The sequence below is a fragment of the Tupaia chinensis genome, unplaced genomic scaffold (assembly GCF_000334495.1).
Source record: "Tupaia chinensis unplaced genomic scaffold, TupChi_1.0 Scaffold000140_1, whole genome shotgun sequence".
In the NCBI taxonomy this organism is placed as follows: Eukaryota; Metazoa; Chordata; class Mammalia; order Scandentia; family Tupaiidae; genus Tupaia; species Tupaia belangeri.
In genome coordinates this window covers 9,116,962-9,140,186 of record NW_006159610.1, presented here as the reverse complement: position 1 = coordinate 9,140,186, position 23,225 = coordinate 9,116,962, and the positions used below count along the sequence as shown (strand labels likewise).

Below are 23,225 nucleotides of genomic sequence, written 5' to 3'. Positions count from 1 at the left end.
GGGGGGGATGGTCACGCCGCAATCCCTTCTCCTCCATTCTCCTCTCGGGATCTTGGGCACACACGCACACATGCCTGGCATGAGTTTAAGCCACTGGGTCCAGGACTAGAACCATGGTCGACTACATGGGAGTCCAGCGACATAGCCATTACCCTAACTGCTGATCCCTTCAAGGGTGGTTTCTATAGTTTATTTCAAACTTAATTCCATTGTGGTAAAAAAAAAAGATGCTGTATATAGTTTCTATACTTTTGAATTTGTGAAGACTAGGGGGTTGTTGAAATTAGTGTGTTACAGTCTCTCCTTTTTGATCTGTCTTTCACATATTTGGGTCCTCCAGTGTTGGGTGTATAAATGTTTAAAAGTGTTGGGAACCAGCAGTTAGTGTAATGGCTATGTCGCTGGACTCCCACGTAGTCGACTGCGGTTCGCGTCCTGGACCCGGTGGCTTAAAACTCATGCTGGGCACGTGTGCGTGCGTGCCCAAGATCCCGAGAGGAGAATGGAGGAGAAGGGATTGTGGTGTGACCATCCCCCCTGGGGAGTGATTTCTTGCTTTCTGTCTCTCTGTCTCTCTGTCTGGTGAGCGCACGCGCCCTATAGTAAAAAACCTCTCCAAAAAAAAAAAAAAAAAGGGTTATATCTTCTTGGTGAATTAGTCCTTTTAGTATTACATAGTGTCCTTTTTTGTCTTTTTTTTTTTTTTCTAGAAGTTTTTGCTATAGGGCATGTGCACTTGCCAGAGAGAAAGAGAGACTGAGAGGGAAAGTGAGATGGGGGGATGGCCGGCTGTAGTCCTTTCTCCTAAAATCTTGGGCATACACACGTGCCTGGCATAATTTTCAAGTCACTGAGTCTGGGACTTGAACTGCCATTGGTCATATGAGAGTCCAACATAACCGCTGTGACACCTGCTGGCACCACTTTGTTTCTTCTTTTGCCTTACGGTCTATTTTTTCTGTTATTAGTAATTCCAGCCTTTTTTATGGTTCCTATTTGCAAGTAATATCTTTTTTCCAGCCCTTCACTTTTAGCCTATGTACATCTTTATCAGTGAGGTGTATTTCTTTTAAGCAGCAGATAGAGTGTTCTTGGTTTTTTAGCCATTCAGCCAGTCTGTATTGTTTAATTGAAGAATTAACATTCAGAGATATTGATATTTGTGGACTTATCCCTGCCATTTTGTTAGTCATTTTCTTTTTGGTTTGTGTTCTCATATTTCTGTTTGTCTCTAACTTTCCTGAAACATTATTCCCTTCAATACTTCTTGAAGAACTGGTCTAGTGTTGGTAAGTTCTTTCTGTTTGATTTTTAGTTTAATGGTCCAGCAGGGTGGTATAGTGATTAAGGCAGCTGGATCCTGCATAGCTGACCATGCAGTTCAAGTCCTGGACCCAGTGGCTTAATAAACTTGCAGGGGGAGAGGAGTTGCTTTCTCACTTTCTCTCTCTTGAGTGCACACACCTTATAGGAAATTTCAGCAAACTGAAAACCAAAACTGAAAGTTTATGTTTTGAAGTAAAATTTTATTTATTCTTTCCATTTGAAGGATAATCTTGCTGGGTATATTATTCTTGGTTGAACTGTTTTTCTTTTATTGTTTTTAATATGTTTTTGCATTCTTTCCTTGCCTGCATTTTTAGCTGAGAGGTCTGATGTAAGCCTAATACGATAACCATTATAAGTAACTTGACTTTTCTCTTGCCATTTTTAGAGTCTTGACTTTGTCTTTGATTTTTACCAGTCTAACTGTGATATACTATGGGGAAGATCTTCTTATGTTGATTTTATTTGCTGTTCTTTGTATTTCCTGGATCTGAATGTTTGTAGATTTCTCTAAATTTGGCAAGTTTTCAGGTAGTAGTTCATAAAAGAGGTTTTCTATACTGTTAACAGCCTCTTCGCCTTTGGAATACTTTAGATATAGCTATTTGAGTGTTTAATGGTGTCAAGTATTTCCTGTATGCTATCCTCTCTCTGTCCCCTCCCCCTTTTTTGGTGGTTTGAATGAAGCTTTGTCTTTAGGTCAGAGATTCTTTATTCTGCATGGTCCAATCTGCTATTAATACTTTTAAGAGAGATTTTTATTTCTTATATTCATCTCCAAAAGTTCTGTTGATTCTTTTTTAGGGTGTCTAACCCTTTATGGAATCCTTTACTCAAGTTGTGAGATGATTTTCTCATCTCCTGGAATTGGGTTTCCATTTGCTCTTGCATCTCATTGAGCTTTTATAATAAATTTTCTGAATTCTGTGTCATTTTCTGCAATTTCTTATGTTTTATTCAATATTGATGAGGAGGAGTTACTGTGTTCTTTTTCCTGGCTTCCTCATATTTCTTGAAGTTCTGCTTTCTTTTAGACATCTGGTGAAGTACTTAATTTTTGCAGTAGGTTTCTATAGCTGTGTGCTTGTGTATGTCTCTGTGGTGCTGTTTAGCTCTGCACCAGTTTCCTCTTATTTCCGAATCTGTCTAGCTGATGCAGCTGGGCACTGAGTTGGGGAGGCAGTACGTAAGTTAATAGACTAAGTCACATGTTGCACAGGCCAGATGATCGCCTTTACTTCCTGGCTCTGGGACCACCTGACGGCAAGGCATTGATCTGGGCAGGCAGGAGACCCAGGTCCCTTACTTCCTCCAGAAGTTGTGCAGGCCAAGTAACCCCTGTTCCTTCCTGACTCTGGATCCAGCAGTGAGTAAAATTCTTAACATAGATTAATATCCTTCTCTAATCATTTGGACCATTAATAATTAGGATCACTAGATTAAAACACATAACTGATCATCTTTCAAGAAAAAAGAAAGCTAGATTCGATACTCCTTTACACTATCATAGAACCATAATATGCTGTGTTTTCTGCTCATGTAGAAATGCTTACTGTCTTAAACCACAGCATCCTCTCTCCCCTCTATGGGTAGACCCTTACACTGATGTTTGCATCCACCTCCCTTTTTTAATTGCTAAAAGCAGAGCTTTCAACACCACCCTGAAGGATACAATGCTAAATAAGCTTTATTTCCTGTGATCACCATTCCTGGGCTTTTTGTAGCTGCTATGTCATCATCAATTAAAGCACTTGTCTTTGTTCTCTACAGGATGTATGGGTGTGGTCTGTGTACTCAGTCTAAAAATTGATCTGCCAGAGAAGGAGGTAGGCCTGCCAGCTCTGCTTCCTCTCTTCCCCCTTTGGTTTTCCTTCTTCCTTCTACAAAATGAAAGATGTCGATTGCATCCATCTTACTATGGTGCACTGCCCTCTAGATTATAAGGATCTCAGGGGTACCAAACAAAGGGGAATGTGAGTGGTAAGGTAAAGCAAATAAATGCTGCTAATGTCTGGAAAACAAATCCTTAGCAAATCAGGTGGTTTTTAGTACTCTGCTTTCAACAAAGTAAAGGACTAACCACCTTATCAAGTCAGTAGCTGATAGGTTACTAATAATTTTTTATGAGAGAGCACTGTGATGTAACTTAAAAGGAATTCAAAGACTGCATGACATTGTTATAATTCTTTCTATCCCCATCTGCTTAGTTAGGTGTTTACATCTATAAAAAAAATAAAATAGGAATATAAGTGGTTGAATCCTGTCTCACCTATAAATGAAATTTATGCATTTTTGGATAAATGAACTAATTAGGATAAAGAATATCCTAATGCTAATTTTTAACCATCAAAATATTATATCTCAATAATTATACTATTGGTTTTGTATGGGGTTAATAAGACAAGCCCCCCAAAATTATTTTCATTTATTTATATCTTTTGTTGATGAGAAGATGGTGGGATGATAACAAAAATGTCAAACATAAACATAGATTACATTATAAGATTATTTGCTGAAAGTGGCATGGAAATGCATAGGAGAAAAATAATGTTAACTTTCAACTAATGAACTAGCTCGTTTATTTTACAAGTCAATGAGGGATGTCATCTCTTCAATATTTCAATTATACTGGCTATGTTTAGAAGAGTGATGTCATAGTTTTTCTTTTAAAATATCAATATTTACATGACACCAGAAAGCACACACACTGACAACTATTTACTTCCCACCAAAAATTTTAGATGTCAACTTAGATGTGTCGTGATTTTTTAAAATACTTTTAGGGGGAACATGAACTGAATTGGTTGTGAAACAATGCTTGAAAACACTTTCTCCAAGTAAGGTTGAGGGACCACTCACCTGGGAGGGTGAGTTTTAAAATGCAGATAGTTGAACATTGGAATTTGAGGTTTGGGGTGGGCCCCAAGTAAGCCAACTTTCAACATGTACGATGGTTCTCATGAAAGCAACATTTAAGAAGTATTACTCTAAAAAAAAAAGAAAACAAAAACTAGCTTTTTACAGTATGTTAGCCATAGCAGAAGAGGGAAATCCCTCATGTTTTTTATTGGAGGGCAGAACTGAAACTCACATGGTTGAGTTGGGCAACTCATGGATAAGTTTAGAAACAGGAGCAGGTAGCTAGGGAAGGCAAACTCTTCCCCTGGAATTCATAGTACGGGTAAAGACATGAAAGGAATGGAGGAGTTTAGTCTATAGATCCTGCTCTCCACTGGGGTTTCAACTTTTGAGAGAGAAAGTTCTAGCCCTTTCCCATCAAATGTGAGAACTTCCTTGAACAAGCTGAGGAAAAACAATAGGAGGAATTAACTGCCACGCCAAAATAAAAGCATGCACTCAGGGAAAGCTGGCTGCACAGTAGTTGGCAGAGTACACTCTGGGAAGCACTGAGGGTACACTGAGAGCAGAGGGTACCTGCCATGAAAATGCCCTGGGGTCCTCCATCAACACTGGCGGGCAGCTGAGGCCTCTGTTCCCTTTTGGTCCTACTGGTGGCCTAAAGTGTGGTCTCGGAGCACCCATCTTCAGCCCGCTCACTGAGCTGTGCTCTGCAGCAGCTGCTCTCTCTTCCTGGGATCACAGAAGAACTGCAGTTTCCTGGGGAGCAGTTTCACCTCCACGGGCATCGCCTCATACTCCTCACTGTCAATGCCAAAAGAGCCCCCTGTTCCCTGTGGAGAAGAAAACATTCAGCACAGCTCATGCCCCCTCAGTGTAGGAAGCCTGTCACCATGACATCGTCTTAGCTGAGGCCTTGTCCCAATGTCTTTACAACAATACTCCCAGACCTGCTATGATGGCACAGTGGTGGCTCTGGAAACATCCCAATTTTCACCAATCCATGAAAAAGGAATTACATTTTTTTTTTTAAACTCTGTTACTTACCAGAGTATTTTGGGATTTGAACAACAGTTATAATTTTCAAATACATATATTAAAAGACATCTTTAAGGAATTCATAAACATACAATATAGTTCTTCTTGGCCTTAATCTTTCTCAAATGAAAAGTGAAAAAGACAACTAGTTATCTTATGAAAGCTGTTATATCCACTGGTCATTTTCATTATTCTTGTCCTAAGACTGCTCTATACCTAAGATATACCAATATCACTGTAATTAGTTAGTCCGTGAAATCCTTCCATAACTCATGCATGTAACTCAGTGTTGCTGTGTAGAAACTGTGGTGCCAGTTACCCTGGGGATACGTCTGTCCGACACATTCCTGTTGAATAATACAGTGGTATCAAGGCCACGGGTCTTCAGAGGCTTCTGTACTAACCCCCCCTTTTTTTTCCTGCAGTATTACTGATAACCTTACAATTCAGATTATATTTCCTATTTTTTCCACTCATATATGTTATTCTAAGTGTGGCATTTCACAATACAGAAAGGTTCAGTGTTGATCTGAAAACTATTTCTAGATCCTTTATTAAAAATGTTAAAAGTATGGGACCAGCAGATGGCGTAATGGTTACATTGTTAGACTCCCATGTTGTTGACTACAGTTCAAGTCCTGGACCTAGCAACTTAAAACTCACACCGGGCACATGTGCATGCATGCCCAAAATCCTGAGAGGAGAATGAAGAAGGGACTGCAGTATGGCCATCTTCCCTGAGGGGTGATTTCTCACTTTGTCTCTCTCTGTCTCTCCAGCAAGCACATGTGCCCTACGGTAAAAAATTTCTAAAAAAAATGTTAAAGTAGGGCCTGGCTGTGGTTGTACACACGTAGCATTCCTTAGGAAACGAAGTTGCGTGGGAGGCCCAGTTCCTGGGCCAACCTGAACACAGTAGGCATACATGTGCCTGTAATCCTAGCTAATTGGGAGGCTGCACAGGAAAATATCAGCACAGCAAGGCCCTATCACCTATGCCTATCTTTTTTTTTTTTTTTTGGAGTCGGGATCTTGGGCATGCACGCACACACGCCCAGCATGAGTTTAAGCCACCGGGTCCAGGACTTGAACCATGGTTGACTACGTGGGAGTCCAGCGACATAGCCATTATGTCAACTGCTGGTCCCACCTATGCCTATCTTTGTCTCTCTCCTTTCTCTCTTGTTTCTCACAAAGGGGAAAAAAAAAGTTAAAGTAAGTCACACTATTAACACTTGCAAGCTAGGGAATTCTCTGTGCACTATAATGCAGTGACTTTTTGCATTATTTACATATGGAAAAACAAAAGCTCAGGAGTCTTAAAGATCACTTTCTGAAGGACTTTGGCTTGACAACACTTGCAGTCCTTAGGAGTCCAGTTCTAAACCTGTAACTCAAAAGGGGTGTCTGCCACCCTTCTCTGGTCTTCCTGAACAAAATGATCCAGAGCCCAGCAAAGTGCTGGGCACCTCAGAGGTGCCCACATGTTGGTCACTGAACAGAGAGGAAGGAGGGGGGAAAGCAGAAATGAAGACAAACCGAGAGAACTGAAAGCCATGGGACCGCTGACACCTGCTCCCCTCCACTTACCTCGGGCAGACGCAGCACGCACCAGCTGGCCTGGAGACACTCGGTGCCGTCAGCACGCAGCTTGGGGTCTCTCACCTTTTTACTGCTGTGGGGACCGAAACAAGAAAGCTTGGAAACCAGCAATGGCAACTGCGTCAGACTGCAAAAACCGAGCAAGTTCTCTCCCTCTTTTTGAGGTTAAATAGACAGATGGTCTGTTAAGCCCAGGGGTTCTGGGAATAACGTTCCCCACAGCTGTACCTGCTTAGTTCTACGGTGCACTCCAGATTGAGAAGGCGTACTTCTCTCGCACAGAACTGTGGCAAGCTAACACTCAGGAACGTTTTCTGAATTGGTTTTTATGTAAATTGCTCCATATGTACCTAATTCCTAGGCAGTTCACCTTAAATTTAAACTTTTGAATTAAATTCTTTAGAAAATGTATTAAACTTCTGTTATTTGGTACTTCTTGTGATTCTTCATTATTCAAGGGGGAATTTTGATTCTATCTTAAGTAGACATTTCTTTTATGTGGATTAAAAACCTAGTTTTAGAAGACTACATGCAGTCTTCTAAATATAGATGACTCCCTATATTCATACTAACAGCCTGCTTAGCATACTGTATCCTACCTTGGTTAAACAGCTTTGGAGGAAAACTCCCAGACACATCCAGACACACACACCACCTCACGCACAGATACCCTTCATAGCTGGTCATGGTACATAGAAAAAGCGTAAAATCTAATTTAAGTGACTTAGTTCATTATTTATCATTAACAACAGTAATTCTTTAGTGCAGACATTGCTGCCAGAGTTTTTGAAAGCAGCTTCGCAGTGTCCTTTCCAGATACACGGAGAAAACAGACGTCCTATGGGGACCAGAAGGGAACTGTGCTATTTCTACTAACGAGATGTGGAATCACTTCAACAATGGAATTAGGTTTTCGATTTTTGGATGTCTGTATTCTAAAGGTGATTTGAATACAGCTGGTCCCACTGGCCAGATGCCCGATTTAAGATCTTGTGTGCTTTCTGGACACTGTTGGGGCAGGGACAGGCTCTCCCCCTTCCTCCCTTTACTACAGATACAGCCATTAAATACAGAATCAAGCTATTCAGCATCTGAAGCATTTGTACCAAAGGCAAGAACTCCACAAACAAGTGAAAGCCTTCTGCCACCGTGCTGGAGTAGATAACGAAGTAACCATGGAGACCCGGCTCTGCCACAGCAACGGCTAATCCCAAAATGGGCACGAGAGGGAGCTCTGAGACAAAGCACAGGGACGGGAGCTGGGAAGATAACCAGCTGGCATGGGAACAGGCAGGCTTCTCCGAGGCTTGCAGCCTGGTGGAGGGTTTACAGTACTCTCAACCAGTAAGATTCTGGCAGAGGCGAGCCTTAACAAATCGGGATTTGGACAGGTATTTTATATTACAATAGAAAAGGGAAAAAGCCTGGGAAATGTCCAAGGTACTCAATACCGTCCCAAGTTTTTCACTCACATCCTAGGACTAGGAGGACAAGATAACCTGACGTGAACAGTAATGGATACTGTGAAATGCTTCGCAATATAAAAAGACGTTTTCTCACTGGGGGTGAGAACTAGTGGGTAGCGAAGATGGTACCAGTCCATTATTCAGATGGGGAAAAGGAGTCACAGAAGTTAAATGACCTGGCTGAGTCAAATCAAGATGTGTATTCAGCTCTTTGACCCTGAAACCAAAGTTCCCGATGCTATGCTAGGCTACACTGAATGCTGATGTTTCCATTGAAAAGCAGAGACTGTTTTCCCTGCTGACCTTCCGAAAGTGAACAGGGATGGCCACAGAAGGAGAGGGGCACTACACAAATCGGCCCATAGCAAAAAGAACACCAGATCTCCCAAAAAACACGAGGCCTTCAGCATCGGCCCTCTGAGACCTCGTGGGTGCTCTGGTTAGTAAAATCTGAGAACGTGAACTACGTAAGCCTCGTTTCCTACCGACTCCAGCCCACTTACCCTATAGTTATGAAGTCTCCTTTGCTGACAGTGTCAGGTTCAATACAGATGTTCATAAAGTCTTCTTTGCTCTAAAAAGGTTAAAAATATTAATGTCAATATGATTAACATTTTGGCTGATCCCACCTGTTGTCACTCTGAGCAGGTTCACATTGGGAGGCTGTGCTTTATACGTTGTGAGGCTGGACTTTAAATCTAGTAATTTAATCCTGGATACACTTTGGTCTTCCCCTCCTCTCCAAATCAGGAGCGTAATTGACGTACAAATTATATAAAATTGTTTTGTCTTTTACTATGTAAGAAACATTAAAACTCAGGGCAGGAGGTTTGGAAGGTCTGTCGGTCGCTAATCATTACGCTGTTTCCGTCTCTGGGATTCCATCTTTCCCCTGCAGGCCCAGCCTCTGCCCACCGATCCCAGCAGCTCTCAGTCCTTCCTGTGTATCATCATCCTACCAGACAAGGGGCTCAGCTGCTCGGTGGAAAGCCCAGGTGTCTGCAGGGGTGTGTGTGAGAGTGCGTGTGCATGTGTGTGTATCTTTTAAATGTTCTGTATACAAATTTGGTATTCAACCAGAGTAGAAAAACAGTGATCCATTTGGTCCGCGATACTGCTTTGATATTCTCCATTTCCAATCACAGGAAGCTCTGGAAGAGCTGAGCTACCAGGAAGTGGCTATGAAAACAGACTTGGTTCTGGTACCACTCTTCATGTTCTGCTACCAGTCAGAGGCCAGCGACACAGACCTAGCTCTGCGTTCGTCAGTCCGCACTCTGTGCTGGCTTCTAGTAGAGGTTTTGTTTCTTTCTGGATAGGTTCAAAATCGGTAGCCCCAAGACAACCCACGGGCCTCCGAAAGCCCAAGGCCTTTGCCTAAGATTAAAGTGTACTACACCAAAGGACAACTTCTCTCTGAACTAGGAATTACAAAACAACGTGCATGACTTTGCTCATCTCTTATTCAATCACTACTTAGTGAGTGCGGATCATGTACCCCAAGCTCTTGAAGATGCTCAGAAGCAAGACAGACATGAATTCTGCCTACAAAGATCATATGTTCTACTGTGGGGGCTGGAAACGACAGAGGGACGGTGATATAACAGTAAATTACAGATTGTATTAGGAGACAAGTACACCAGAAATGTAATAGATGGCTTCAGAGAAACAGGGCAAGAAACATGAGGCGGAACTGATGGCAGTGGTTACAGTTTTCAAAGAAGGGTCCAGCTGAGATGGGAACCTCCGAGCGGAGACCCAGAGGTGGCGAGGACACCAGCAAGGTGGGTCTCTTGGGCAAGGTGGCAGATCTTACAGAGGCTCACTAATACCTGGACTCTGGTTTTTATTTCTCAACTTAAAAATAAGCTGAATAACCATGTTGTACACTGTAAAGATGTACAGTGATTAGATGTAAATTTAATAAATATTTTTAAAGAAATTAAATAACATAGAAAATAAAATAAACCCAAAAACCAGAAACCTCAGATTCAGGCCCCCTCCTCAGAGTTTCTGTCTCAGCAGATCTGGAGTGAAGTCCAAGAATTTTCATTTCAAACAAGTTCCAGGTGAGGCGAGGCTGCTGATCTGAGAACACTCTGAGAACCCCTGGTCTCAGGGCACACACAGAACTGCTGGGGCAGAGGCCCTAATGGAGGAGCATGGATGATGTGCAGGGAATGGCAAGGAAGCCAGTGTGCTGACGCAGAGAGAGTGCCAGGGACAATAGGGGGAGGTGAGGATGGTGAGGGAAGGGAGCGGGGCAGAGCAGTAAGGCTTTCTTTTCTTTTTTTCTTTTCTTTTTTTTTTTTTTTTTGAGGTTTTTGCTATAGGGCATGTACGCTTGCCAGAAAGACAGAGAGAAACAGAGAGGACCCCCCCAGGGGGGGATGGCCACACCACAATTCCTTCTCCTCCATTCTCGGGATCTTAGGCACACACACAGACAAGCCCGGCATGAGTTTAAGCCACTGGGTCTGGAACTCGAGCGAACTGTGGTCGACTACATGGGAGTTCAGTGGCGTAGCCATTACACTAACTGCTGGTCCCGCAGTAAGGCCTTTTAGACCACCAGAAGGAGTTTGGCTTTCAGTCTGAGTAAAATGGAAAGCCAGTACAGGGCCCTTAGGAGGGAAACAAGCTCTGGCTTCCTTTTCTTGGGATCAATGGTTGCTGTGTTGAGGAGCAGCATTGGGGAGGGAGGGAGGAAGGGAGAGCGAGCGAGTGAACTGGGAAATACCATCACAGAGAAGCCATTAGGAATGGCCTAGGGTTTGGAAGACGCCAGGAACCACAATAGGGTCTGATGATAGACCACTGAAAGGAAGGAGACCACTGAAGGGAAGGAGATGGACTGGTTTAAAGCAGTTATGAGGAGGAAGGAAGCCAAGCTACCTAATCACAAGGCCACATGTGCAGGGGAGGAATGGGAAAGAAAGCACGGCCCGGCCAACCCCAGTGTGTTCATGCTGGGAAAATTCATTTTGCATGCCGTAATGATACACAGTGATTGAATGTGTTAAAAAAATTGAAAAGTGCTGCCGGCAAAGCAGAGCCTCAGGGCAGAGTCACGTATAAATTAGAACAAGGGTCAGCAACTGTTCTCTGGAGCGGGCAGGAGAGCAGATATTCTGGGCGTGCAGACCAGGTCTCCATCACAGCTGCTGGCTGCCACAGCGGTGTGAAAGCGGCCAGGGACAGCGCTGAAACGAGTTCGTGCACCTGTGTCCCCAGAAAACTTCGCGTATAGCCAGTCACTGACACTGAGATTTCATATCATTTGGACATGTAGCAAAATGACTCCTTTCGATTTTTTTCAGCTATTTAAAAATGTGAAACACATCCTTAGCTTGAAGGGTGCCCAAATACAGATAGCCAGATGGGTGGGCCGGAGGCTGTCCTTCGCTGACCTCTGTTCTCAGCTTTGTTCTGGAGGCACCATTTCATGACTGGAAACTGATCCTCTGTAGGTGAGCCCTGAGGCTCTGCTAGAGAGAACAGAGCAGCCTTTAGGACTTATGTTGCCTCCAGCACTGACGCGGGACCAGTGTCTGCCAAGGTATCCTAGTTTGGTGGTGGGAACGTGAACTTCCTTGGCTTTGTGATGTGATGGGAACCCCTGGGGTGGTCCTGCCTGGTCCTCTGCAGTAGTTCTTTCTCTATCTCAGAGGTTTCTCACACACATCACCAGTAAACACTCAGCTGAAAACACAGAGGAAATCGCTGTTGGTCCCCGGCTCGCTCACTGGTGCAGTTTGTTTTCTCCCTGTGGCTCTCTTGGTGTATGTCCTATGATTCTAGCTGCCTTGATTTCCCAGAATTCTCAATTCTGCCTCCGCTGAGGGAGACCACTGGGCTGTGTTTGGATTCCCTGACCTTGTGCTGTGGCCTCTCCAGAAGCAGCTGGGTGAGCAAAGGAACTCCCGTTTGGTTCCCTTCTGTCTGGGTTCATCTTCTGTACCTCTTGCTTCACACCAATGTCTGTTGGTCATTGTTTCAAGATTCAGCCTAGTGGTTAAGGGAGCTGAGTCCTGCATGGTTGACCAAATCCAGGCCCCAGAGGCTCAAGAGACATGTCAGGTGCATGTGCATGCCCAGGATCCCAACAGGATTGAGAGATGAAGGAAAAGGGATTGCAGCATAACCATACCCCATTAGGAGGGAGGCTTTCTTCCCCCACCCCCATCCCATTCCATTCTCTCTCTGGTGAGTATACACTCCCTCCAGTGGGGAAGGAAGGAAGGAAGGAAGGAAGGAAGGAAGGAAGGAAGGAAGGATTGATTCTGTCTAGTTTTTAGTGTTTAAAGTACAAAGGTAAAGCCTTTACATATTGTTTTATCTTGGCCAGAAGTCTCACAGCAATTTATTTTATTACATTGACAGATTAATTGAGAAAAGTTTATCAATAGATGCTGGAAAACTATTTGATAAAATTAAATACCTAAGATATTTAGGGACCAGCAGATGGCATAATGGTTATGTTGCTGGACTCCCACATGGCCAACCACAGTTCGAGTCCCAGATCCAGTGGCTTCAAACTCACGCTGGGCATGTGTGCATGCGTGCTCAAAATCCCAAGAGGATAATGCAGGAAAAGGGACTGCACCATGGCCATGCCCCCTGGGGGGGGTGATTTCTAGCTTTCTGTCTCTCGATCTCTGTCTTTCTGGCAAGCACATGCATCCTATAGCAAAAATCTCTCTAAAAAAGAAAAAAATACCTAAGATATTTAAGACAAAGATTTAAAAAAAAATCTTAGTAAATTGGGAAGAAAAGAGAACTTCCCTAATCTGATAAATATTATCTTCAAAAAAAAATTTCCCAAAACTAAAAACATATTAAATTCAAGAATAAAGCAGTGAAGCCTTCCTCCAGATCAAGAATATAACAATGACACTTCTATCATTATCCCAACTTAACACTGCAATGTAAGGTACGAGAAAGGATTGTAAGCATAAGTGTTTGAAAGGAAAAAACAAAACATGTCCTATTTGTAGTTGATAGAATTGCAGAAAACCCAGAAGAATCTATAAACTTAATAAGAATTTAATTAGGTTGCTGTTTCAGCATCAATACAAAAAAAAAAAAGTCACTCACATATCCATCTACTAAATTAGATAGAAAATGGTACTTTGAGAGAGACTATTTACAATAGCATCTAAAATGAAGAAAACTAGGAATATATCCAGCAAAAAGAAAGAATATTGTAGGAAAAAAAAAACTATAAAATTTCACTGAAAGACACCCAAGACTTAAGTGAAGAGACGGAGCACGTTCCTATGCTGGAAGAGTCAACACTGTACAGATGGCATTTCTCCTCAAATTGATCTATGGGTGCAATGTAATCCAGATCAATACTGTAACATTTTCATGTGGAACTTAAGAAAATAAACATTATAAAATATTTATAGAAGTCCAAAAAAGCCAAGAATACCCAAGAGACTCCGCAAGAAGAAGAAAAACTAGAGGAACTTATTATAAAACTATAATAATTAAGAGAAGCACGATACTATTGATAGTACAAGTTTATAAAAATAGAACACTAGAATAGAGAAAGTAGACGTATTTGCATGTTTGTAGCACTTGATGGACGACAGGTTTACTGAACATCAGTGGAGGGGGGATAGAAATGGGGCTGCCACAGCTGGCTTTCCATTTGGAAAGAACACAAAATTAGGACCTGACCTTCATCATTTGCAAAATGCAAGTATAGGTGGGAGTATCCTTTTTTAAACAAAAGCAGAACCATTCGACTGAAATCACTTTAACCTGATTTTTCATTTAAAGTATGTGATGAGCATCTTTCACATCAATAAATACAGAAAATTATATATCTAAAATGACATGTATTATCTAAAATAGGTATACCATTAAATCAGTCCAATTAGTTTGTTTCATATAGTTTACTGTTACAACTACAGAGAACACAGCTGTACAAGAGATACTAATTTTCATGCATTCCACACTCCTCAAGCTTCTCTCATTCTCTGGGGTCCTTTCAATGATCAGTGAACATTTTCAGTTATTGCATGGCAGCTTCATTGTCTCTGCATATTTTATTGTATTTGCTTTTATTTTTACAAAGAGGTGTGGAAAAAAGAAAAAAATCATGAATGTGCTATTAGTGATAAGAAGCACAGTATCTTGTACTTTACAACAGGCACAAAGGTAAAATGGGTCTAATCTTGAGCTGCAATCACATACTCACCGAACTCAGTCCATTCACTGGTATTCAATCATCAGAGGAAAGAACAATGGTAAAGAAAGCATGAACAAAACACTGGAAATACGTACTATCAAAATCGGGTATAAAGGAAATGCATAATTAGAAATTTTATCTTTCTTTTTTAAATTTCTCTGGAACAGAATCAATTTCATCAACCTTTATACACGCCCTTTCACCAGTGTTTTTCAGGGTTCTATTATGTAAGGAATAAGGACCGCTTTCATTATACACTTGTCTGATTATTTCTGTGAGATAAATTCCTGGAAATATACCTAGCCGGGTCAAAGATGTACCTATATTTTAGATACCTCATAGACACTGCTATGGAGAAAGATGTCCAATTTATACTCTCATCAGAAATACACACCAGAGTGCTCACTTCCCCTGCCTCGCCCACACTGAGCACGATCACGAGTTTTACTCTATGACAGCTGACCAGTGACTGTTATCATCTGCGCTTGTTTGACACTGAACATTTTGTCTCCTCACTTACAACATGAAGGTAAAAGCGATACCTACCTTACAGTGTAGTTAGGAGGATTACATACGGTAATATCATGAAACATTATTTAAATATCAATAAAATTATAGGATGGTGCCTAGCAAGTAGTAAATATTCAACCAGTATAAGCTATTTTTTTTCCATGTTTGTTTCTTTTGTGAATTTTCTATTCTTACCTCTTGCACATTTTTATATGAGTCCTTTGCCACTCTTTATCAATTTATCCTAAGAGTTTGTTAGAAAAGCTACTAACTCCTGGTCTATCACATCCTAATATTTTTCCCAATGTGTCATTACAAAGCTTCTTTACAGTATCTTTTTTTTTTTTTTTTTTTTTTTTTTTTTTAGTAGAGACTTTTGCCATCAGGCGTGTGCACTCACTGGAGAGACAGAAAGTGAGAAATCAGCCCCTGGGGGAACCAGCAGTTGGCATAATGGCTATGTCACTGGATTCCCACGTAGTCGACCGCGGTTCGCGTCCCGGACCCGGTGGCTTAGAACTCACGCTGGGCGCGTGTGCGTGCGTGCCCAAGATCCCGAGAGGAGAATAGAGGAGAAGGGACTGCAGCGTGACCATCCCCCTGGGGGGTGATTTCTCACTTTCTGTTTCTCTGTCTCTCTCTGTCTGTCTGGCGAGCACACACGCCCTATAGCGAAAACCTCTCAAAAAAAAAAAGAAAAGAAATCAGCCCCCGGGGGGATGGTCACGCTGCTATTCCTTATCCTCCATTCTCCTTTCAGGATTTTGGGCATATACAAATACGTACACAGGGCAAGGTTTTAGTCGCCAGGTCCAGGACTCAAACCGCAGTCAACTACATGGGAATCCAGTGATGTAACCATTATGCCATCTACTGGTCTCATACATTATCATTTTTAATAAGTATATACATGCATCTATGTGACATCTGCCTTAAGTGTCATGCTTAGAAAGGAAAGTCTTTTCCTTTCCAAGTTTATGTTGACAATCACTATGATTTTACCAGTACTAGTACTTTCAGTAGTTTTACTTTTTTACATTTTTTTTTTAAAGAGATTTTTGCTAATCCCTTCTCCTCCATTCTCCTCTTGGGATTTTGGGCATGCACGCACATTTGCCTAGCATGAGTTTCAAGCCTCTGGATCTGGGACTTAAACCAGGGTTGGCCATGTGGGAGTTCAGCAATGTAACTGTTAAGCCATCTGCTGGTCCCTACAGTTGGTTTTAATCAAACTGGGATTTTTTTTTTTAGGAGGTGAATGGAGTTAAGGTTCCCAAATGTTTTGCAGTGGACACAGACCTACTTTTAGAATTAGAAAATAACTCAATACTCTGAAAATTAATATTAGAATCAAACGTCTCATTGCATTCCAACTCCATCTACCAATTTTCAGATTGGCCAGGGCGACTATGAATAGACTATGATTTGCATAAAAGCTGAATATAGTAATTAGTCCACAGTTAAGAATGATTTTCTATTGGCATCTCTATACCAGGATAAGTAAACTTGTTCTAAAAATGGCCAGACAGTAAATGTTCTTGGCTTCCAGGCCGTAGTCAGCTCTGCCACTGTAGCCTGCGAGTCCCCAGACAGTGTATGGAGGAGGAGCGCGGCGGGGTCCCAGTGAACAGATACTCACACTTAACTTTCCTGTATATTTCATGTCATAAAACCTTATTCTGCTTTTGATTTTCTTTCTACCACTTAAAATTAGGAAAGCGATTCCTACCTTATGTGCTATACAAGAACAGATGGAGACTGGCTTTCCAACCCCAGTCTATCCCAGCCGTTGGCAGTCTGCAGTCTACAGCAGCCGCACCCAGGAGCACTTTCTGCACTGCCAGGAAGGTTTTACACTTGAGCGTTCTGGTGTGGTGGCTACTGGCCGCATGTGGCTGTGGAGCAGTTAGGATGGGGCTAGTGTGACTGAGGAGCTCAACTTTTAATTGTACTTAATTCTAATGAATTTACATGGCCACGTGGCTAAGGGCTACTGTATGGACAGTGTGTCTGTATACCAGACCCACATACGATCATATATAGAGATGTATGCATTTATTGTGTATGTGTGTGGGAGGGGAGGGGCGTATTCTCCTCCTGGGGCTCTAGAGCTACATATTTCATACAGTCACAAAAATAATAGGTATGTACTCAAGTAAAAGTTCCATAGACTTTTATTCTGGTGGTAAACGGGAGTAGTTAACTTTCATTTCTCAACTCTTTTGCCAGAAGTTCCCTGAAGGCCGCCCAGGTGATGACCAGAACACTTGATCAGCGCCCCTTAAGCTTTTATGCCAGAACCCCTTCAGCTGCAGTTTCTCTTTGTGATTATTCCTTAAAAGCACACCACATCCTCTTCTTCTGGATCCTTTCCTTTCCAGCCCCCCACAATATAAGAATAAAAATACTCTGTTCATGGCAAAGCAGGTAGCCTGTCATTTTCCCTGACAATGCTTTTCTACTAAAAAACACACTTACTGTCAGGTCAAGCTGGCTGTTCCGAGTGGTGATGGACAGTTCGATAGTGGACAGCTCCACTTCTTTCCACACCTGTGGGCTTGCCTCTCGGGAGACGGCTGTGGGAATCCATTAGACGGAGGTCAGCTTCTTCCATTAACATCTCACCCCACCTCTGACCACCAGGTGCCAGCAGCTCAGCTTGGCTTTGCCAGCCTGTGCTGACTGTCCACCTTGGTCTTACCCGTTTCATTTGTCTCACACAAAGGGGGAGAGAGCCCAACTCAAAGTGGAATCTCAGCCCGAAACATGCGTCCCAAAAGCAGCCCAAATAATGCCAACACCAGTGACAGAAAGTCAGTGCAGAGACGGCTGTGCCCATTCCTGGCTTGGTTTGGGCTATGCTCTGGTGGTACACACAGGCTGAATCTTTGTCCTTCAAACTGATTTTGAGGGTCAGCTTTAGGACACACCTACACTGGCCAAGGCATCCCAGTTTCCAGTGACCAGGTGCTCACCATCCTGCGGCTGTGCCCAGTATGACGCAAGTCTTCGTAATATTCTCCTGTACAAAGAAGGCCGGGGAAGGGTCTCTTCTGGCTCACTGGGAGGTTTCTCTGTAGGTCCCGCATAGGAGATAGAGGCTTGATGAGTCTGAGGCCACTCCTTTAATGTGGAGAGAAAAACTTTGTCATGTTTTTTTCACAATTCAAACACTGGGAGTTTCTCTCTGCAAAGGTTAGTATTCTAAGTATTCCTGCTTATGAAAAAAAAAAAAAAAGCTAGTACTCTCTCACTGGATGGAAGTCTAATTTGCAGCATGGAATCCTCAAGCTTTCTTTTTTCCTATAAAAGCTTTACCTTGGGGTCAGCGGGTGGCATGGTGGCTCAGGTGCTGGACTCCCACGTGGCTGAACATGGTGTGAGTCTCTGACCTGGCAGCCTGAAACATGCCAGCTAGTGTGCATGAGTATCCAAAATCCCAAAGGACGGAAGAGAGGGGACCGCAGCGTGGCCACCCTCCCTGGTGAGTGATTTCTCATTTTCCTTCTCTCTGTTTCTCTCCAGTGAGCACACATGCCCTATAGTAAAAAACTTAAAACACAAACACACACACACACACACACACACAAACACAACTCCACCTTGAGTGGCCAGGTGGTGGTGACACAGCAGTAATGTGGGTAACTGGACCCATGTGGGAAGGTCCCAGGTGCGTATCCCAGGACTCCCTGTGTACACTGGGCTCACGTGCATGTGTGCTTCTGCATGACTCAGGCTGGCTGGGGATGGAGAGAGGACTACGTTGGGATGTCTCTCTCTCTCTCTCTCTCTCAAAAATTAAAAGAATAAACTTACAATAATAAGAACAGCAAACCAAAAAACTCCATCTCCCAAACCATGAACTCAGCAACTGTGGCTTCCATTGCTTTCCCTGACACAAAGCAGACAGACCAGTGAACAACTGTGTACATTTGTCCAGAAACAAAATTCAGTATAGATGGGAACAGAGTAAACACTTACGGGGTCAGCCCATGGGCAGGTGTTTAAGGAGCTAGATTTCACATGGCTGACTGTGCAGTTTGAGTTCTGGACCCAGCAGCTGGAGAAACACCAGGTATGTGTGTATGCCCAAAATCCCAAAAGGAGGGAGAGATGAAAGAGAAGGGATCTAAGCATGACCATTCTCCATGGGGGGTGCTTTCTCTTTCTCTTTCTCTCTCTTTCCTTAGCTCTCTGGTGAGTGCACATGCCCTCTGGCAAAATGAAAAAGAAACAAGACAACAACGTGTCTTTTGGTTTACAGTTGGCGACACCCTATATGGAATCCTATCCTGTACAGAAGCAGATAGCCAGGCTTCCAATCCAGCCAGTCTTCTTCCTTCTGCTTCAAACCCATCACTCTCATACTCTCGACTTTGTCTCCTACCTCCTGGCACCCCAAGCCCAGATCCTCCTGGATCACATTATGTGCACGTGTGCTTCTGCATGACTCAGGCTGGCTGGGGATGGATAAACATATCATTGCCCTTCAGCTGATGTCACCTCCCAGTCACCCACTGCCACGGCCACATCATGGTCCTTACTGTTACCCAGAACTAGTCTATCTTGGAAATTTGAAAACCCTTAAATCCTACTCTCCAATCATGTCCCATATTCTTCTGGTTGATTCTTTTGTGTCTGATTTGTCTCTTAGGGTGAACTACTCCCCTATTCTCAAGTTTCCAGAGGTGGATTGTAAAATAGTATCAATTCTGGTTTCTCTCATGGTGCCTCCTACCTGCTCCCTACCCCCCCGCCCCCCCAAGTCCAGAGGGACCAAGGCATGGATCCAGCTGCTTCCTCTCTCCCTCCTTCTGATGGCGGCTGTCTCCGATCCCCAAGCATCCACTGCTTCTTCATGGAGTAAGCTCACTGGTGGTCTGCCCTGAGGAGCGGTTCTAAGTGGATAAACTCAATTTGGAGGATGAGGAAATCAGATTGTGGCCACATTTCTAAGCTGTGTCCTTCACTCCTGCTGACATTTATGAAGCCGATGTTTTGATCTCTGTCTGCCTGGTTCTTGCACTTGTTTTCATAATTTGATTCAAACTCAGAGGAGAAAGAAGGGGTGTTATTTTGGGGCCTCTGAAGGTCCCAACCATATCAAGCTTTTAATCACATTGAGAACTTCAGTCCCTGACCACTTTCCCTCAGTGCCAAATTAGCCGTCCATTCCTTTAAATCGCTTTCTTCCATTTACTCTTGGCCTCCCTGAGTCTTTATTCTCCCCTAACATGTGCCCTAAAAAGCCCCAGTTCTGGATCAATCTTGTTGCTCAGTTTCTGTACTCTTACATCATGGCTCAGTACTATCAGAAGGATAAAAATAATACTCCCACTAAATATCAATACAGGGAAAAATAATTGCCCAAAGGAGCATATTAGTGTCTACTAATTCTTGATCTCACATCCTCAGTGTCTTTGATAATCTTTCTAAGACTTTCTACTTTCATCTTTCCCCAAAACCCCTATGCTGTTGCCACCATCACCACCCACCTTATTTTTATTTATTTATTTTTTTGAGAGGTTTTTGCTATAGTGCGCATGCGCTCGCCAGAAAGACAGAGAAAGACAGAGAGACAGAAAGCGAGAAATCACCCCCCAAGGGGGATGGCCATGCCACAATCCCTTCTCCATCCTCCTCTTAGGATCTTGGGCACACCTGCACATGCGCCTGGCATGAGTTTAACCTACCGGGTCCAGGACTCGAACTACAGTTGATTACATGGGAGTCCAATGACGTAGCCATTACACCATCTGCTGATTCCATCCACCCACCTCATTTATTTATTTATTTTTAGAGGTTTTTGCTATAGGGCACACGCGCTCGCCGGACAGATAGAGAGAGACATAGAGACAGAAAGCGAGAAATCACCCGCCCCAGGGGGGATGGTCACGCCACAATCCCTTCTCCTCCATTCTCCTCTCAGGATCTTGGGCATGCACGCACACACGCCCAGCGTGAGTTTTAAGCCACCGGGTCCAGGACGCGAACCGCGGTCGACTACGTGGGAGTCCAGCAACATAGCCATTACGCTAACTGCTGGTTCCCCACCCACCTTATTTTTGAACAGATCATTGCTTTCTATGCTTTGATGAGACTACCAGGGACATCAGTTAGCACTTCCTTAACTATAACCCTGTCTACATCTGGGTCCATCCTTTTACCGCTCTCCTGCGTCAATGGAAAAGGAGTCCTTTCCCTGTCCAAATATCCAGTACACTAGATCCTACCCACTTCTAACTGAGCATGGATTTTGCAAACTCAGTCATGCTTTCTGTCTCCTTTTTCTTCATTCTTCCTATCTTTCTTTTATAAAGACATGGATATTTCTACAAAAAAAAAAAAAAAAAAAAAAAAAAAAGAAAAGCAAAGCAATGCTCCATGCTCCAGAAATGGAGGAGAAGGGATTGCAGTGTGACCATACCCTATTCAGGACCGAGAATGAGTGTGGTGGGAGTGGGAGGAAGGCACTTTCACAGGGGCTTGGTGATGTGTGGTCCCCCTTCCCCAGATCACCAGGATCCTGGGCACACACTGACATACCCAACACGTCTTCAGGCCAACCAGGGCAGGGACTCAGTGGTGGTTGGTATGTGTCTTCCAGCTCCACGGTCTGGTACACTACTGACTGCCACAGAGGCTGAGCTTCAAGGTTAATTTTCTTTTTAAAGAATTTTTTTTTAACTTTTATTTATTTATTTATTTATTTTAATTTGACTATAGAGGGACACACAGAGAGAGGTGGGGATAGTGAGAAAGCAAGTCACCAGTTCCGGGACTCGAACGGCAGGCGGCCATGTGGGAATCCAGCACCCTTAACCGCCATGCCTCCTGCTGGCTACGCAAAATTAATTTTTTAAAATCATGTACTTACTTCTAGTAGTTTAGTGATTTTAGCTCCTCTGTTTTTAAGAGTTTTTGTTTTTAGTGATTTTAGTTCTTTATATTTAATTTTTGAATCCAATTGTATTTTTTTTAGAAGGTTAAAAAACATGAGCAATGTGTCCCAGTGTTTTGTAATGGACATGTATTATTATGATGATGATTAGAAAAACACTAAATAATTCTGAATATTAACCTTGTAACAAAACTTCTTACTACATTCAAACTCTACCTGTCTATTTTCAGATTGGCCAGCCAATTGTGAACATATTATTATTATTTTTTCATTTGCTAGAGGGCATGTGCACTTTTGGAGAGAGACAGAGCAAGATTGGGAAAGTGAAAAAACTCCCCCTACCTATGGGGAATGACTGCACCACAATTCCTTCTTTTCCATTTCTCCTTTTTGGAATTGGGGCCCACAAGCACCCAGCATGTTTTTCAAGGTGCCAGGTCTGAAACTAGAAGGATGAATTTTCTTTCTTTTCTTTTCTTTTTTCTTTTCTTTTCTTTCTTTTTCCGGAGAGGTTTTTGCTATAGGGCATGTGCGCTCGCCAGACAGACAGAGGGAGACAGAGAGAGAGAAAGTAAGAAATCACCCCCCAGGGGGGATGGCCACACCACAATCCCTTTTCCTCCTTTCTCCTCTCAGGATCTTGGGCACGCACGCACATACGCCCGGTGTGAGTTTTAAGCCACCGGGTCCAGGACACGAACCACGGTCGACTACATGGGAGTCCAGCGAGCCACATAGCCATTACGCTAACTGCTGGTTCCTCTTTCTTTCTTTTTTAAATTGCAAGAGAGCATGTGCATTGACCAGAGAGAGACAGGCGGAGGTGCGGGGAGAGGGAGGAAGCACCCCCAATGGGGCGTTTTCATGCCACAATCCCTTCTCCTCCATTTCTCTAGGCTGTTGGGATTTGGGGCACACATGCACACATGCTTATTTTTCAAGCTGCCGCAGCCAGGACTCAAAGTGTGATCAGCTATGTGGGATCTGTCTCCCTTAACCATAAGGCTATGGGGCCAGCCCAGGGATGACTTTGCTATTAGCATTTTCATTAGTATAAATGATTAAGCTTTCCTCTATGCCAGTAACTGTAAATGTGTGGAACATTACTGCCCAGTACAAATTTCTCTGATGGTGTTCTACATCTGTATTGTCCAGTATTGTGGCCACTGCTCACATTTTACTAGGAGTTTACAACCTACACAAGCCTATTCAATTAGGTATAGGCAGATACAAATCTGTGACTCATTTTCAGATATTAACACAGAACATATACAAATGATCAACAACCTATATCTCATTCTGTTCCAAGTTTATCTGGAAAGAG

General features: G+C 43.0%; 1 protein-coding gene across 2 annotated transcripts in view; it reads right to left on the bottom strand.

The window, feature by feature from the left end:
* Positions 1-4,341: 4,341 nt before the first annotated feature.
* AGK (acylglycerol kinase) overlaps positions 4,342-23,225 on the bottom strand; it is a 106,384-nt gene continuing 87,500 nt past the window's right edge. For both annotated transcript variants that reach the window (XM_014586495.2, XM_027770527.1), the window contains exons 12-16: positions 17,976-18,123; positions 17,479-17,576; positions 8,795-8,865; positions 6,814-6,898; positions 4,342-5,018 (exon numbers count right to left, since the gene is read on the bottom strand). In XM_014586495.2, coding sequence (XP_014441981.1) covers positions 4,881-5,018; positions 6,814-6,898; positions 8,795-8,865; positions 17,479-17,576; positions 17,976-18,123 — 540 coding nt within the window. In that variant the 3' untranslated portion in view covers positions 4,342-4,880. The remainder of the gene's footprint in view (positions 5,019-6,813; positions 6,899-8,794; positions 8,866-17,478; positions 17,577-17,975; positions 18,124-23,225) is intronic.